Source organism: Grammomys surdaster, unplaced genomic scaffold, assembly GCF_004785775.1.
Source record: "Grammomys surdaster isolate TR1022 unplaced genomic scaffold, NIH_TR_1.0 126029, whole genome shotgun sequence".
Taxonomy (NCBI): Eukaryota; Metazoa; Chordata; class Mammalia; order Rodentia; family Muridae; genus Grammomys; species Grammomys surdaster.
In genome coordinates, this window is record NW_021620842.1 from 4,920,429 (window position 1) to 4,936,650 (window position 16,222).

Genomic DNA, 16,222 nt, shown 5'->3' on the forward strand with positions numbered 1-16,222 from the left:
CCCTTTACCTTTTCATCTGAAGCGCTGCCATGGGACTGACAGTCAAGCATGTGGGCAGCTGTCTTCATACTTGTCATCCATCAAATCAAGTCAGGCTATGGGTGGGGCAGCAAGGATACACTCATGTTAATGAGGTCAGCAGTGGAGGGAAGCGAGTAAATGGGATGCTCATTCTAATGGTTGTGGGGAAGCCTTGGGATGCTCCTCCTCTTGGGATGCTCCTCCTCTTGGGATGCTCCTCCTCTCCGCTCACTCATGAATACCTTTTCTTAGGAACTGCAGGAGAGAAAGCACTTTGAAGAGAGGATCCAGGTATGTTAACTCATTTTAAGACTTCTTCTCTGCTTGCCCCTCATTTCATTCTGAGTGCAACAGATACTTTTTTGTAACAGTTTATCAAATGGTGCTGTGTGCCAGTTATGCATAAAGCACAGTAGAGGGAGTTGCTAGGTCCTTGTATTAGTTTTGTCCTGTGGACATTCCCATTTTACAGATGTGGTAGCTGAGACTCAGAAGGTGAAGTCACTTGCCCATGGGAGTGGGGAATTTTCCTGTTTGATTCCAACACCCAGGCTGCCAGGGCCCTTAGTCACGATAGCTGGGATTTGTACAGTGCTTGTCAGTGTAGAAAGCACTTTCACATCCGTTATCTCATCTGATCCTCACAACAGCCCAGGAGGGAGGTAGTAGCGATTATCTTAAGATGTGAACTCAGGACTATAAATGTACGGCTCAGTCTCCATCAAGTCAAACTCTCCTCCAGCTTTTGTAGCATTAAGGAATGAAATTAATGATCTGTTATTTCCCCCAAATAATCTAGTGCAGTTTCGAAGACTCTGATGTGACTGTATTCAGATTTTAGAAGGCAGTGGAGTCCTTCCCATAGGAATAGCTGTCAGCTGCTCAAGCGATCCGATCCCCTTCCCTTCACCCGGCCCCGTTGCCATGAGCAGTAACACAGTAACTGGGAGCTGATGCCACGGCGTTCGGCTAGACTAGGAAACATTAATCACAGGTTGACAGGAATAAGATAGAATAACTGCATTTGAGTGTGCTCTTAAAGATATATTTACAGTGCATTTTGGTTGGAACACATCAGCTTCGTGAATCTTTTTCTAATCTAATTTAGGCACTTCAGGAGGACCTGAGAGAGAAGGAAAGAGAAATTGCTACAGAGAAGAAAAATAGCTTAAAGAGGGATAAAGCCATTCAGGGTCTAACCATGGCATTAAAATCAAAGGAAAAAGAGGTATGTCTGAGGAGTAAAGTGGGATTTTTCTTTATTAGTTTCTGTGTCTTGCCTGTCTTACCCCAAAGTCTTAACTCTAGGCAGAAAGTCTGTAAGTGCTAGGATAGTACAGCAAGTGGGTCCTATGGTCAGTTGGAATTGTGCTAAACCTCAGTTAGTGCTGTCAGCAGCTAAATATGAATAAAAGTTTCTAGTAAGCCACATTGAAAGAGGTCCAAATATGTAATTTAAATAATACATGAACATAATCATTCCAACATGAAGGCCGTGGAACAAGCACTGATGAGCTGTGTAGCATTTCGTCCCTCAATACCAAGGGTTTACAGGTCAGTTGTACTTCTAGCCTCTCAGTTGAAACTTAGCCAGGCATGTGGCTAGGAACTGCTTTAAAGGACAGGACAGATCAACTCTTGAAGGACATCTGAATCTTGAGATGCAGGAATTTGGGAGTCAGGGTTGTGGCTGGGAAGCAAAAAGCCCACATGGCTTGTTGCCTTTCGCACCCACGGTGGTGGCTGATGGCTCTTTTTCTAACCACTTGTTGGTAGTGAAGTCTGTTGTAGCTCAGTGATTAACTAAGGCTCACACTCACTAGAGAGACCCAGCTCTACTGTGTGATGTGCAAGTCAGAGTGATGGGTGTTGGAAGTAAGGCAAGTGGAGGGGTTTGGCAGACAGAGGGAAGGGTGACTGGTGCTGATTAGGTTGGATGTGGAGAATAGATGTTGTTTAGAGGAGAAGATGCTGAACTGATGCTGAGTCATGAATGGTGAGAAGGTATAAGTGGGGAAAGAGTTGCAGATGGGAGGCCAGTTTGGGGACCTAGAACACAATGGCCATAGTAAGTGGTGTGTGGTGGCACAAATAGTCCAGGGTTCCAGAGAAAGAAAGTGCATAATGTAGATAAAGCTGTAGATATTAGATAAACTGCAAGGGCCCAGTGGTGTTGGGGACTAATTATATTATCTGCTTACAGGGTACGAGTAGCAGAAGGAACAGGTACATTTTCACCTTAGAGGAGCCTCTGACTGTAATTGAAGAGTGGTTTCAGGAGGGAGAGAGTAGAAGCAAATTAAGAGTCAAAAGAAAGGCTTTTTAAGAAGAGATCACAGCAAGCAAAATGGAGGAAGAAGACTGTATTCAAGAAATAATATTAGAAATAATTAAAAAATAGGAATAACTTTGGAAAGTCTGATAACCAGATATAAGAATTCAGAGAAGGAATAGTCAAGGTGACTTTAGGTGTCTTGTCTTATGTTGACAGGGATATGTGGTGAGATTGATATGGTTTAGAGCATGGAGAGTAGAATATGATATTGAGACAGGAGCATTGGCCTTGAGGACTGTGCAGGCTTTTCTTGTTAGGAGGCAGAAGGCTTAACAAGTCTGAAGTGTGGGGAGAGAGGCAAAGCCAGCTGACTTGGGAATCCTTGTTGTTAGTCATGAGTTAGGGTACTGAGAGTTGACCAATATATTCAGTGAAAGAATAGAATGGGAAGGAAGGGGGCTAAGGGTGCCACTATGATACTATGAATTCAGGGATGGGACAGGCATGTGGGACAGCAGGAATGTTGGCAGAGGCAGGAAACTGGTGCTGAGAAGCTAAGGGAGTGCAGTTCAGCTACTATTGCGATTTGGTTTTTACCATAGTAGCTATGGCTCATGTGATGCATTGGGGCCCCTCTGGAGTAGGGGACCTGTGTGTTGTGGCATTAGTAGTAGAACAGTTCTAAGATATAGAGGTGGGAGTTCATAGTGGATCCCGGGGTATAAAAGGTACGAAGTTTTGGGAAAAGCCACTCAAAGTTTTTATAAGTCATGAATGGACAACAGTAATAGTGATGCTTGTTATTTTGGTGGTAACGTGCATTACCTCATTATCACTAACAACACCAGAGGTAGATGAGTAGGATTAGCATGCATTAGTCTGGTTTTCATTACTGTAGTGACATTTCAGAGGCAGGATAACGTTATAAAGAGTTTTATTTCACTCATTTTTTTTCTGATGCTGAAAGTACAAGATCACACCCTCTGATGTGGTCAGCGTCTAATGAGTCTAATGGCAGGTAGCCCATATGTAGGTAAGAGGGCCAGATCATGTTGTCAGGTGAAGCCTGATAGATTGGGCTACTCTAGATCTTTCTAAAAGCAGGTTCCAAGTTGACCCAAGGACGTCTCACTAGGATTCACTTCTTGAAGGCCCACTTCCTCTAAGATTTCTACATGGAGGCTGTGACACATAGGCACATGCGGGGCATACTCTAATTTTATGTGGACAATGGCAACAGATGAAGAGATTGAGTCTCAGAGAGGTTAAACCACCCAGATAACAAATGGCAAAACCAGAAAATTCTACTCAGAGCTTGTGTCTAAAAAGCACTACAGGTCAGGTAAGGGTAGTCCAGCTATGTGTGTGACCACCATTTTTTGTTTTTTCCAGGTTGAAGAGCTTAATTCCAAAATCAAAGAGCTCACTGCTGACTCCACCAAAGGCAGAGAGGCTCCCTTGAAAACCCAGGTCCCCAGATTCCAGGTAAGAGTTTTCATTAGTGAAAGTGGCTCTCTCAGTCAGGTCTTCATTCCAGGAGAGACCTTGACTTCCCAGTTGCAGGGAACCTGGGGATTTGCAATAAGGGGAACCACAGGTAGTCTTCAGTGATAGAATTGGTTGAGTATTTATAATTAAAGGGAGGTCCTCCCAGTTTGGGGAGGGTCTCAGGCTTCTCAGTGTGGTGATGGTAATGAAGACAGCTACTCTAGTAGCTGAGACTGCTGAGTTTACTTTTAGCATTCATGTAGAATATTTCATTTAATCCTCACAGTCCTTGAGGAAAATAGTTCTCATACTCCTGTGTTTTGAGGTTTTTCAGGCTCATGGAGGGTGTACAGCACTCTCTCACACAGCTAGCAGGTGAGTCAGGATTTCAATTCAGCAGTTGGAAGTAAGAGCAGGCATTTGTTGATCACTTGCCTTGTACCCATCCATGCTCCGTAGTCCCCATAGATTGCCTCTTTTACCTAGGTAACATTTGAAGTAGATACTGTACATATCCTTGTTTAATTGCTGAGGAACTTCAGGATGAGAAATACGATCTGCACAGGGTCACCCACCACACGGGTGAGTGACAGGGTCAGGATTTGACCCCAGGGCCCCTGGCACCTCACAATCTTGAGTCCTCTGCTCCTTTTCTCTTGTTGCCTTTTCCTTCCTGCTACTTTATGAATTTGTGGTCCAGGCTTTGATCCCTTTGGTGTCTTTCATGCCCATAACGTGCTTCGAGCCTCCCACCCACTCCTCATGACAATACCTATCTTTTCAAGATTTTAGTTTTGTGCTTTTAATTATTTCAATAGTTTCCTTCCATGTTTCTAGTTTACCTACACAATTTATGTAAGCCTATTACTGATGTGGAATCAGAGAAGTTCCATTCTTTCTTAAGCTCCTTTCTCACTCCTGCTCCAAGGCTGCGTCTAGTGGTAAAGTAGAAGATCAGTCTGATTTAGGGCTATGTGACTTCCAAGATTCATACCTCCTGCCTTATCTGTTGCAGAGTTTTGGCTCACAATAAGAATAATTGCAGTAATTTGGTTTAAATCACGGGATGCTAGCAGCATAGACAGGTCTCTGCTTTTGAGATCTCAGACTTGCTGCTTCTACTGTTTTGACAGTAGATGATGAAATGGAGCTGAGCTTACATTTTATACCATTTCCCCCTTGCTTAGAAAATAACAAGCTTTACAGGCCAAATTCTTTGGAAAACCATCAATATTTTCCATTGCTTAAGAAAAGAAATGCTGGCAGTTGATAGCCAGAGTTCAGGCATCCTTATGAGCCTTAGTATATTTTACTTTTCTTTGTTATGTGGGGGCTTGAAGGAACGAAATCAGCCATATAAACTTAACTGTTACTCAGACATATGACTTGCATTTAGTGATTTAATAACCATTGATCCTGATGAAAATGCAACACTGAAGAGTGAGGTCTTAACAATAGCAGCATGGGGCTAGGACCTTGTCTATAGTCCACAGAAATCAGTCGTTGCTAAAACTCTCTGAGTTGTGCATCAAATTGGCAGGTCTCAGAAATTCTCTTGTTTTTTTTTATCCAAAGAGGAGGTATGCTTTTGAGCCTTTGAGAGTTGTGGTGGCAGGACTAGAATGGAAGTCTTTGTACTGCTCAGATTATATATGAGTGTGCACTGCAGGTTTATATAAGTGAATCATCTGAGATGTATGTAGTTTCAGTGTTTTAGAGATTTTTAAGTGTGTTCCTTTCAAGTAAAAGGACCTGCTGGGCTATGGTGTGTTAAACTAATTGCAACCTGAGTTTAAAAGCCAATGGGGGCTGGAGAGATGGCTTAGTGGTTAAGAGTACTTGCAGTTCTTCCATAGATCATGAGTTTGGTTCTAGGCACCCAGGAAAAGAGAGCAAATCACCTGGACCTGCAACTCGAGTTCCAAGGGATTTGACACCCTCTTTTGGCCTCTGTGGACAACTTTACCTACGTGATCCTTCCAGACATATGTACATAATCAAAAAGGAGGAGAAGAAGAAGCAAAAATAAAACAAGCCCCACAGGGTTCCTTGACATGGAACTTGACAATGAAGCAACAGCAGGAGATATTTAAATTCCTGGAGTGGCTGCCAAAGTACAGACTCAACTTCAGATCACAGGTGTGGCTGTGTGCAGATTACAGTGTAGGCTGGCTGTTACTCCTCTTGGCCATTAAAGTTATTTCTGGATTGGAAGTGGCATTCTCCTCCAGGTGTAAAAGTAAAAACACTTATTGAAGAAAAAATTTGAAATAGTTTCTATCCTTAAAGTAGTAGAAAGAAGTAATAGAAAATTCACCTTTAAATATGTTCTCTATTGATACTTTCATACACTTGTATATGCACATACAGAAAAAAAAATTATGCAAGGATGCCAGAGGTCAATATCCTCCATCTCTCCATCTTATTTTTTGAAGCAGGGTCTCTCACTGAACTAGGAGCTCATCAAATTGGCTAGACTGGTTGACCAGTAGACCCCAGGGATCCTTCTGTCTCTACCTTCCTAGTTCTGTCTTATGACATGTACAGCTGCTTCCGGCTTTTATGTCGGTGCTGAGGATTAAATTCTGGCCGTCATGCTTATAGAGAAAGCACTGGACTAACTGAGCCATCTTCCTCCAGCCCCCCCTCCTTTCTTTTTAAAAAAGAGATTAGGGTTCTTGTATGTTACCCACTGTCTTAGGGTTACTATTTCTCTGAAGAGACAACCTGACCACAGCAACTCCTATACAGCCAGCAACATTTAACAGGTGCTGGCTTATAGGTTTATTAATTCATTACCGTCATGGCGGGAAGACATGGTGCTGGAGAGGTAGCTGAGAATTCTACATCTAGATGAGCAGGCAATAGGCAGAGAATCTGAACCACTGGGCCTGGCCTAAGCACTTGAAACCTCAAAGTCCACCCCCAGTGACACTTCCTCCAACAAGGCCATACCTAATCCAACAAGGCTACATATTTTTCAAATATTATTACCTATGAGCCTACGGTGGGCCATCTTCATTCTAACCACCACAACCAGGCTGGCCCCAAACTCCTAGGCTCCTGTCTTGTTCCCTTAAGTATCTGGGATTACAGATATGTACTGGGGCATTGTATATTTTATGTTCTATAAAACTTTCTTTAACATTCTTGCTATGGCAGTGTAGTGTAGATTTCGTCAGACTTTTAAATTTTTATTTTGAAATAATTGTTGACTCACATATATGTTTCAGCATCACTTTGTTCAGTCTTCCAAGGTAACATCTCCCAAGTCACATAGCTAAAACTGGTCTAGAGCGTTTGAATTCATTTATAGTAAGCAAGAATAATTTGCCTAATTTTCTATTTGGCCGTTAGTTTCTGGCCATGTGTAATTGGGCCAAATATTTGCCACTTGGGCATCATTCAGGACAAGGTAAAGAGCACTCTAGGGAAGTTTTTCAAAGAGCCATTTAAGGAAAATTTAATATGGAAAGTGTTTTTATGAAATGAGTCATGTGTGTACATTTGAGTTCTTTGTGGTTGGGTTTTTAAGGAGGTTTTGCCATCATTATTCATTCAATAATCCTGCAGAACTTCTTTTCAGCAATTGGTAACTGTGAACAATGACTGTGTTCAACAAGCCCCTAACTGATGCCTATCTCTAGCATCCCCTTTGAATGTAGTCATCTTCTTTTCGTTCTTGCCAGTTTATTGGTGTTAATTAGAGTCTTCCCTGGTGAAGGTACGTGGTGCTGTACCAGGGAAGAACACAGGCTGGGAATCATTCGAATTCCAGATTTAATTATGGGCAGTCTGATGACAGATTAGTCACGTAGCAGCTCTGAACATCATTTACTTATGGGCATGGTTTAACCTCTTGTTGACGATGAGCATTTTCCAGTCTTTCTTGGCCCTTGCTTGAGTTTATTTAAGCACTACCATGGACACTGATACAGTGTTCTCTTGTTTCCCAGGTATATACATGGTCACAGTGTTAGTTTGCATTGCCTTATATATTTCTTGGTTTTTAGTGTATCATTTCAAAACAAGCTGACTAACACCAGATAATCCCATTTAAACAAGCTTTGTTACATACTTTGTAACTGAGAACTTAACTTGAATTTACTGTTTTTATTGTTGGTGATTTAGAACATTTTGTTCCTTTTTGTGTATTACATAAATATTTTCTCTGGTGAACTGTATTTAATGAAATAAAAGTATTCTTGATACATTTAGTCCTTGGACTCTGATGACATTAGAGTCTGTCAAAGCAGACTTTGACTACTGTGTTCTCAGCTGCCTCCTTTTTCTGCATATGCCTCTGCGTGTGAGTCATAGTAACAAAGAAGAATATTGCTGGTGTTAGAACTCACCACTGCTTGTCATTTTTTTCTTCATTTCCTGATTACTATTGATTGGCTGATTATGACATAAGGGCTTAAACTTCACAGATGTTAGGCAAGTGACTTATCACTTACACTCTAAACATGATTTTCTACCCTTTCAAAGTTACTTAATTAAATTGTTTTGATACCATTATAAAAATAATATGCTCAGTTTCTTTAAAATATTAGAAAATCTAGAAGAACAGAAAGGTCAGCTATATTCCCACTGCACTGAAGTTAGTTTTGTTAACAGTTTGTGTTTTTCCCTCTTGTATTTCTTTGACAGCACTCCAGTGGGCTTTCCTCTCATACCAACAATACCACAACCTATACTTTGTCCTGTATTTTCCCAAAATGCTACTCCTTGGGCTCTGGATACTGAATGGTGCCCATTTTTCTTCCTGCCTTGTAGGCAAAACAGGAGGTCCTCTTGATTTGTTTATGACATGTGAAACCAGATCCCTCTGCTCTCCCTGTCTCCTAGGGGTCTGAGGACTGTGAGGCTGTGCTGGTAGAGAAAGAAGCCCTATTGGCCAAGCTGCACTCGGAAAATGTCACAAAGAGCACTGAGAACCATAGGTTGCTCAGGAATGTTAAAAAGGTCACCCAGGAGTTGAATGACTTGAAGAAGGAGAAGCTAAGACTAGAGCAGGACCTGGAGGAAGCCCACCGAGAGGGGAACAGAGGAGCCCGAACCATCCATGTGAGTGCCTCCTACTCTCCTGATGTTGGGAGTGGTAATCAGGGATGGGGCCATCTATGATTCCTTCTCACAGGGAGATGAATACTGGGCAAATGTAAAGATGTAAGGATGAAGACTTAAGAAAACCTGAAAACATCTAAAGATGTTTCTCTTATCTCCTCAGTGGAAATGACCTGGTTTGACATCCACTCGCTGTCTCCTTACTGTTGCCATCAAGTTGACAATAGTGTCTGTCCTGCTTTTTAAAAGTCCATGGCTCATTCCTGCTATGCCACTGGGTTGTGAATGTTCTTCAGAGAATGTTTTGGTGTCAGTGAGTGTATTTAATCACTTGGCTGCTCTTCAGTTGACTTAACCAGACTCTTATTACAAAGCACTGTGTATTTTACCTTGTAAACCTACACTGCACCAAATACCCATGTGCATGAGTATTTATCCACTGGCTGTTTCTGACAGAGGTTTAATTACTGAGTCAAACCCCTACAATATTTAAAGACTACTTGATAGATATCAAACTGTTTTCTAGAAAAATTGTGCTGTGTTTTAAGACTATGCTTTATTTAGCACTGAACATTAGTATATTAGTATCTAAAAATTCTTTCTAAATTTGGTACACTATTAAATTCCAATTCTAAATAAACTTGAATACTCATTATGTTTTAATTGAATCTTTCTGGAGAGTCACATCTACATGTACAGCCTTGGTGCGTCAGGCAGGACGAGCTGGAGTGGTCATGGATTCTGTGTTATGAGTCACTCTCCAGAGTCTGGAATGGGGAGTTATCAGTGATAAAGCTCAGAGAGTCCATAGTTGTCCCTGCCTCTTGGCAGAGTGCTAAAATTCATGTTGCCTTGCTTGCTTCACTTGAGGAGGCAAGTGAGGTACAGACATTTGTATGTTGTGATAAGTATTTCAACAAATGTCAGGGAGCTAGAACGGAAATTTAGAGAAAAGACCATTAGCTACACTTGTTCCACCTGAGTGAAGCAACTCTCTTTCCTGGCAGCATACCTTTTGTCTCCAGTGCACCTGGCCTCTCTGTCCAGTCACAGACTGATCATTGCTCTGTGGTTTTACATCACTCACATTGTCTAGGCATCTTCCATGTTTGTAGAGCAAAGCATGGCATGGTGAATTGCACTCACTTTCACTGAGAGCTTTCATATGGGTATTTAATAATTTTCTCCGTAGCCTGGACATTTTGACTGTTTAAATAATATCACAGTGAATATCTGTGAGTGCAGACATTGTTTCACCAAACCTAGGATAAACTTTGAGGAATGACAGAACTATAACACAGTGCAAACACTTTATATTGGTTAATTGTGCTTCCAGGTTGTCATGATTCCAGAGGAGTGTCCCAGTGTACGCTGCCACCAGAGGTACTGCAATAGGCTAGTCTGATGTATCCTGATAGAAGATTTCTTTTCTATAGTTTAGATGCTGATATGAATGCCTGGTATGATTTCTGAAGTCTTTGCTTTTCTGTTGAATGCAGAAGGGGGAGGACACATAATGTACTGTCCTGCCGTGTTCCCATCAGTCCAGCCAAACTGAGGTTCTGAGACTCCCAGCTTGGGTCATATACTGTTTCTGTTGGCAGGATTGTGTATGGACATGTATTCCATTATTGGCAGCCTCCTTAAGAGTCACATGTTTAGAGCGTGGTGAGCAGGTGCCTACAGAAAACAGTATAGTTGCAGGGGTGTGGGAAGGCCAAAACAACAGCTGTGTCTCTAAATGCTTTCCTTGAGTGAGCTGGCTTGGAGCACACAGCTTTCTGGTATTCATTGTGATTGTTTTTATACATTGTTTTGTACATGTTTCTAACACAGTAGTCTGGGCAGTTTCATTATTTTTGCTAACATATTTCACCTCATTGCCATTGCTACTTGACTCTTGGTTATAGTCTAGGAGTCTAGCTATATCTCTCTTAAGAGGATGTTTTACACTAACTATATCATGGACATAGCGTCTGGGGAGACATGCTGAGGTAGTAACTTTGCTTCATGGTGATAGGAGGAAACATGCATATCTTATCAGGTTGTTGCCATTAAGTAAATTCTTTAATTATTGAGAATGTCTCCCCTTGACAGCTGTTACTGATATTGCTTTGGATTGCTTTGGATTGACAGAGACAAAACCCTAGACCTCTCAATGGCTTCTATTTCTGCCCACTCAATGAAGAAAAAAATTAACTCATAATTCAGCCTCCTTGACTGACTGCCTTGTGTAAGTGCTCTACTAGGCATGGACACATGTCCAGAGCAGAGATAGGAACATAACTGGTACAGGAAAACAGAGGAAGAAAGTGGCTTGCAGATTACAGGAGGCTACTGAGGAAAATGAGTGGTCTGCTTTTTGTGGTGTGAGGCTAGGCAAGTACTCTATCACTTGAGCCTCGCCCTAACCCTAGGGTATTTTCATTTTCGAGGCTGGTTTATCTTGCTTAACATAATGTTTCTGTTGTTCCATCCATTTCCTTGAGACTATCACAGTTTCATTTTTTTTTTAAGCTACATAGAATACCACTGGGTTTTTGTATTAGTTACATTTTAGTTGCTGTGATAAAATACCAGAATCCAAATCAACTTAGAGGAAGGAATAAGGGGTTTACTTTGGCTTATGATTCCAAAGGGATAGAGTCCATTGTTGTAGGAAAGGCATAGCAGCAGTTAAGCAAACTATAGTGGCAGGATCAGGAAGCTGGCTGGTCACATTTTCCATCCACACACAGGAAGCAAGGAGAGAGAACAAGAAGCTGCAAAACCTGAAAACTGGCCTCGAGTGATGAACTTCTTCCAGCAAGGTTCCACCTCTTAGAGATTCCATAACCTTTCCAAAAAGTACTACCAAACACAGGCTGGTTCTATTTCCCAGATGCTATGGATGGTACAGCAATAAGCATGAGTGTGCAAGCATCTTTGTGCTGTGTTGACTTTGAGTCCTTTGGATGCGTATGTAATAGTGGTATTGCTGAGTCATACAATAGTTCTGTTTTCAGTGTTTTAGGATCCTTCATACTGATGCCCATAGTGCATCTCTCTCACTCTCTGGGCATTACGTTACCACAGCAGGAAATAAGGTATTTCTTTCCCTGAATCCTCGCCAGTATTTGTTATGTTGTTAATGGTTTTGTTTTTGTTTTTTATGATAACCATTTTGACTAAGGAGTTTTCACACAGTATTAATTTGTACTTACCTGATAGCTAAGAAGGCTAGACACTTTCTTATGCATTTGTTGACTAATGTCCTCGTTTAAGAACCCTTTTATTCATGGCTTTGGTCATGGGAGAGCAAGCTGTTTGGTTGTCTGTGTATTTTGGTTCCTGCCACTTACTGAGGAGTTCACTTCTTCAGTGTTGACTTTCTAAAATGTTGCGTGTGGTCAGATTCAGTCGGAGACTTTCACAACCCTCAATAATTATTCGAGTCACCCACCACTTTATCTCCTACATCGAAAAGAAAAACCGCATGGTCACGTTGTTCCCTTTCTTTGTTGTTATTTTTCCTTAGTCCGCCCTCACTCCCCAGCCCTGCCAACCTTGATTGATAGGCTGTGAACAAATACTGTTCTCAGCATCTTCATTCAGCAGGTTGTCAGTAGCCCCTTCCTGAGTCTTTTACTAGCATGTACATGTGTGCTCTGTCTAGTACCGTGTGTGTGTTCCTGTCTGTCTGTAAGCACGCATCATCGAGAAAGTAGCCATTCAACCGGGAGGGTGGAGGCGGCTTTTAATTTACTATGTGGACATTACTGAACACAGTTTTTAAAACATGAAGCTTAACCATGCATACTTTGTTGACCAATTCATTTTGAGTATTAAAAGTTGTTCCATTGGTAATTTAGATGTTATACATCTATGTTACTGACTGAAAGAATCACTAAAGTTTTGAAAAAGATGGGTTCTTTTATTAGTGGTGGTGGTATATTTTTTTGTTGTTTTTTGTTTTGTTTTGTTCTTTTTTTTTCCGGCCAATTTTCCTTTGAGACAAGTCTGTGAAACGAATGAAAATATACCCCAATTGTAAATGACTAAATGTAGAAAGAACCTAGTTTTTAAAGCAATTTCAATTTTAAATACATGAAACTTTCAGAATCTTCAGGACTCTTAAAAGCACATTTGAATTTTATTTTGGTAAGAATTTTGTTTTGTGGATACACATTGAATTCTGTTTGTTTGTTTGTTTTTTAATTAAACACAAAGTATAGATCTCATGGAGGGAGGGAGAGTAGCCGGTGGTCCCAGGGTGTGCTGCTGCTGTTGTATTAACAAAGGAGAAGATGTATATAGACAGATAAAGCTGACCATAAATTCCATGAACTTAAATCTGTGATTCATTGCCTTAAGACTTTCTCTCTTAGAATGTCCATACCGCATGCCAAACCAGTAAAATGGCTTTAAAAAAAAAATGTATAGTAGACCAATGTCAGTTTGTATAAAAGTACCAAGTGAAAATATTTATTACATGCATTGGAGAAAAGTTGTTTCCCTGTTGAATGTTACCTGTTTCTGTAGAGCTCTTTAGATGTAATAAAAGAGAAGCCTTCAGTTAAAAAAAAAAAAAACAAAAAAAAAACTTTTTATTGAGTGGATGATGGAATTTTGGTGCTTAATTTTTACAGTTCTTTGGTGGCCTTGATATCATTCTAGAGCTGGCCTTGTACACTCAAGCCTTACTGTGACGACAGTCTTATCCAGTTTTAGACCTTTCCTGTACACTCTCAGGTTTTACTGTGTTTTATAGACTGGAAAAGAATATTGGAAAGAAAAATATTCAATGCTCAGGCCTTGTTCTCTGTCTACCTTTAGTTCACTCTTCAAATCCTCTTAGATAACAGAAACTGGTGTGAGGACTGACGGCAGCATGCACACCTGAACCTTAGCTGCAGAGCATACCTGCCTCTTGTAAAGCAGCTGGCCGCTTCATATGTGGCCACAACCACATGTGTGCGCCCAAAGAATGTTACTCTAATTTATAGATTAACTGAGCCTCGTAATTTAAATAGCTTGCTCATGGTCACCTAGATGGTGATATGCAGTTGGCAAGGTCTGTTATTTTAGAACTTTGCCTAAGATACTATGTTGTGGTCTGGCAGACCAGCAGTAGGTAGGGCTATGGTGCATTTTGCAGAGATATTTTTTTATATTCTGTATTTTCTATAGATTAGAATAATGTATTCTCAAGAAAACCAGTCTTCGATATTCTGGTTATTTGAAGCTTTAAAAAGTATTTTGTTCCTTTCAGTGTTTCTCAAATAATGTGTTGTAGTTTTTATAAAGTTATATAATTAAATGAGCTTAGGAATAATGGTAAAGACATCAGGATTTCAAAGGAAGAGATGGCAAGGGCTTTGGAACCATAGCAAAGATGGTAAATGTTTTGTGGTGTCCTCTGTGGTGCTGAAGAGGGGGACTTAAGATTCTGCTGGCAGTTCCTGGTAGCAAGAGGAAAAAGAGAATTGAGGTTCAGGGTCTCTAGTGTTTGGGAGATGAACACCTTAAGATAAAAGGCTTCAGCTTCAGCTGGCACTGAGGCCCAAGGGAAGAATTGTGTCTTGTGGGTTTTTATAAAGAGAGCTGAACAGTTACAGAGTCTTCAACAATAGTCCATTCAGTCAAAGCAGCTCTGTGGAAGCCAGATCAATGCTGTTCAAGCCAGTGGGCTTGTAAGTATTGAGGTTTTCAGTTCCTGGGACTGGATCTAGCTGTTTCTTCTTGTTCTGTTCTCTTGAACTTGAAAATAAGTTGGAAATACTACAGCCTTGTTTTTACATGAATCCCAACTTAAAGTCCACTCAGAGAACCCATAGCAAACAGACTTAGTTTGTTTGACATTCCCTGAATCCTGATAGCAAGCCAAAGCTTGCACTGTCTCTCAGACGCCCATGCCAGGAGCATTCATTTTCTGGCTCATTGTGTGTGGGGAGACAATGCCTTTAGTGGAAGCAGTTTGGATCAGAGACCAGTGGACTCGGTGTGCGAGTGCATGAGAAGTTGGCCCATGAGGGTCAGCTCTCATGTCGGTTTTAATCGCTTTGATTACAGACAACGTCCCAGTTGACTTAGCACATGCTATAATTTGTACTTTTGTTTATTCCACACACATTTATCGAGTGCTTGCATTGGGCAGGCTTTGGTGAATACCAGCTATAATTTTACTGTGGGGATCTGACAGTGAGAGAGGCCAAAAATTGAGGATGGCAGATAGGCCTTCTGTATGCTGATATATGCCTCCTTGCCACCAGAGGGAACCATATCACTTAAACCAAATTCAGCAGACATTTTTAAAGAAGTAGGAGCCAGTATTCCCAGTTCAGCATCTTGACTGTGGCAGTTAAAGTGACCTCTGTAGGCTGTGACAGGGAGGTGACTTTTGATCTTCATTGTTCTTCCATCCTGATTTAACTGCCCTGTTTGGCCCACAGACTTAAGACTCTAACTCCGCACCCCCCCCCATGTGTGTGTGTGTGTCTGTCTGTCTGTCTGTGTGTGTGTGTGTGTGATGAAGGATGCAAGCGAGCTTTAACTTCAGATTTGATGTCTCTGGCTTAGGTTCTCAATTTTACTCCAAGCAGGTGTGGGACAAAAGTAAGTCAAGTTTTTTGTATAGTGGCCTGTGTTGGACTGTGGCTGAGCTATAGTCCCTAGACTGTCTAACAGTGCTTACATCTGTCACAGGACCTGTCATCTGCTGCCCTGACAAGTGTGTGTGCTTCAGTACCTGAGCACTTAGCTCTGTGGGATGTCTTTGCTGGCTATAAGCCAAAACTCTAATTAAAGTTGTTACTATCACCCAGCTGGCAAAATCTTGCATGATCTACCAGGAATAGATTTAATTCTGGGGTAGTTCAACTTGATTCCCTCTAAATCTTTGGTACTTATTTACAGGTAGCCTAAAATGATATTGAGATAGCATTTAGTACATTATGAGAACCTCAATCAATATTTAGCATTTGATGAAAGTGTCTTGGAATGATGGGCTAGGCTTAGCTTTGGACCATAGATCCAAGAGGGGATGCTTTTACAAAGCTAAAAATGTCCCTTTGCTGTTTTTTGTTTTTTTAAATCAGATGTGAAACGTTTTGAGCTGATGTCCTTGTAGCATAATGTTCAGCTTAAATGAACTTAAGTAGGGTGTTGTGCCCTTGCAAATCTCAGTTTCTGAGCTGGTAGGATGGCTCAGAGAGTGAAAGTGCCTTCTATACAAGCCTGACAGCCTGAGTGCTGCCCACAGAACCAGCATAGAGATGGAAGGAGAAAAATGCCTCTTATAGTTATCTTCTCTCTTCCACACAGCTGCTGTGCCAGTTGGATCGATCTCTCTCTCTCTCTCTCTCTCTCTCTCTCTCTCTCTCTCTCTCT

At 41.2% G+C, this 16,222-nt stretch overlaps 1 protein-coding gene across 4 annotated transcripts in view; it reads left to right on the plus strand.

Annotated features, from left to right (window-relative positions):
* Positions 1 to 16,222, plus strand: part of Cdk5rap2 (CDK5 regulatory subunit associated protein 2) — a 185,866-nt gene that overhangs the window by 43,751 nt on the left and 125,893 nt on the right. For all 4 annotated transcript variants that reach the window (XM_028754629.1, XM_028754631.1, XM_028754632.1 and 1 more), the window contains exons 9-12: positions 274 to 312; positions 1,130 to 1,249; positions 3,689 to 3,781; positions 8,636 to 8,854. In XM_028754629.1, the coding sequence (XP_028610462.1) occupies positions 274 to 312; positions 1,130 to 1,249; positions 3,689 to 3,781; positions 8,636 to 8,854 (471 nt within the window). The remainder of the gene's footprint in view (positions 1 to 273; positions 313 to 1,129; positions 1,250 to 3,688; positions 3,782 to 8,635; positions 8,855 to 16,222) is intronic.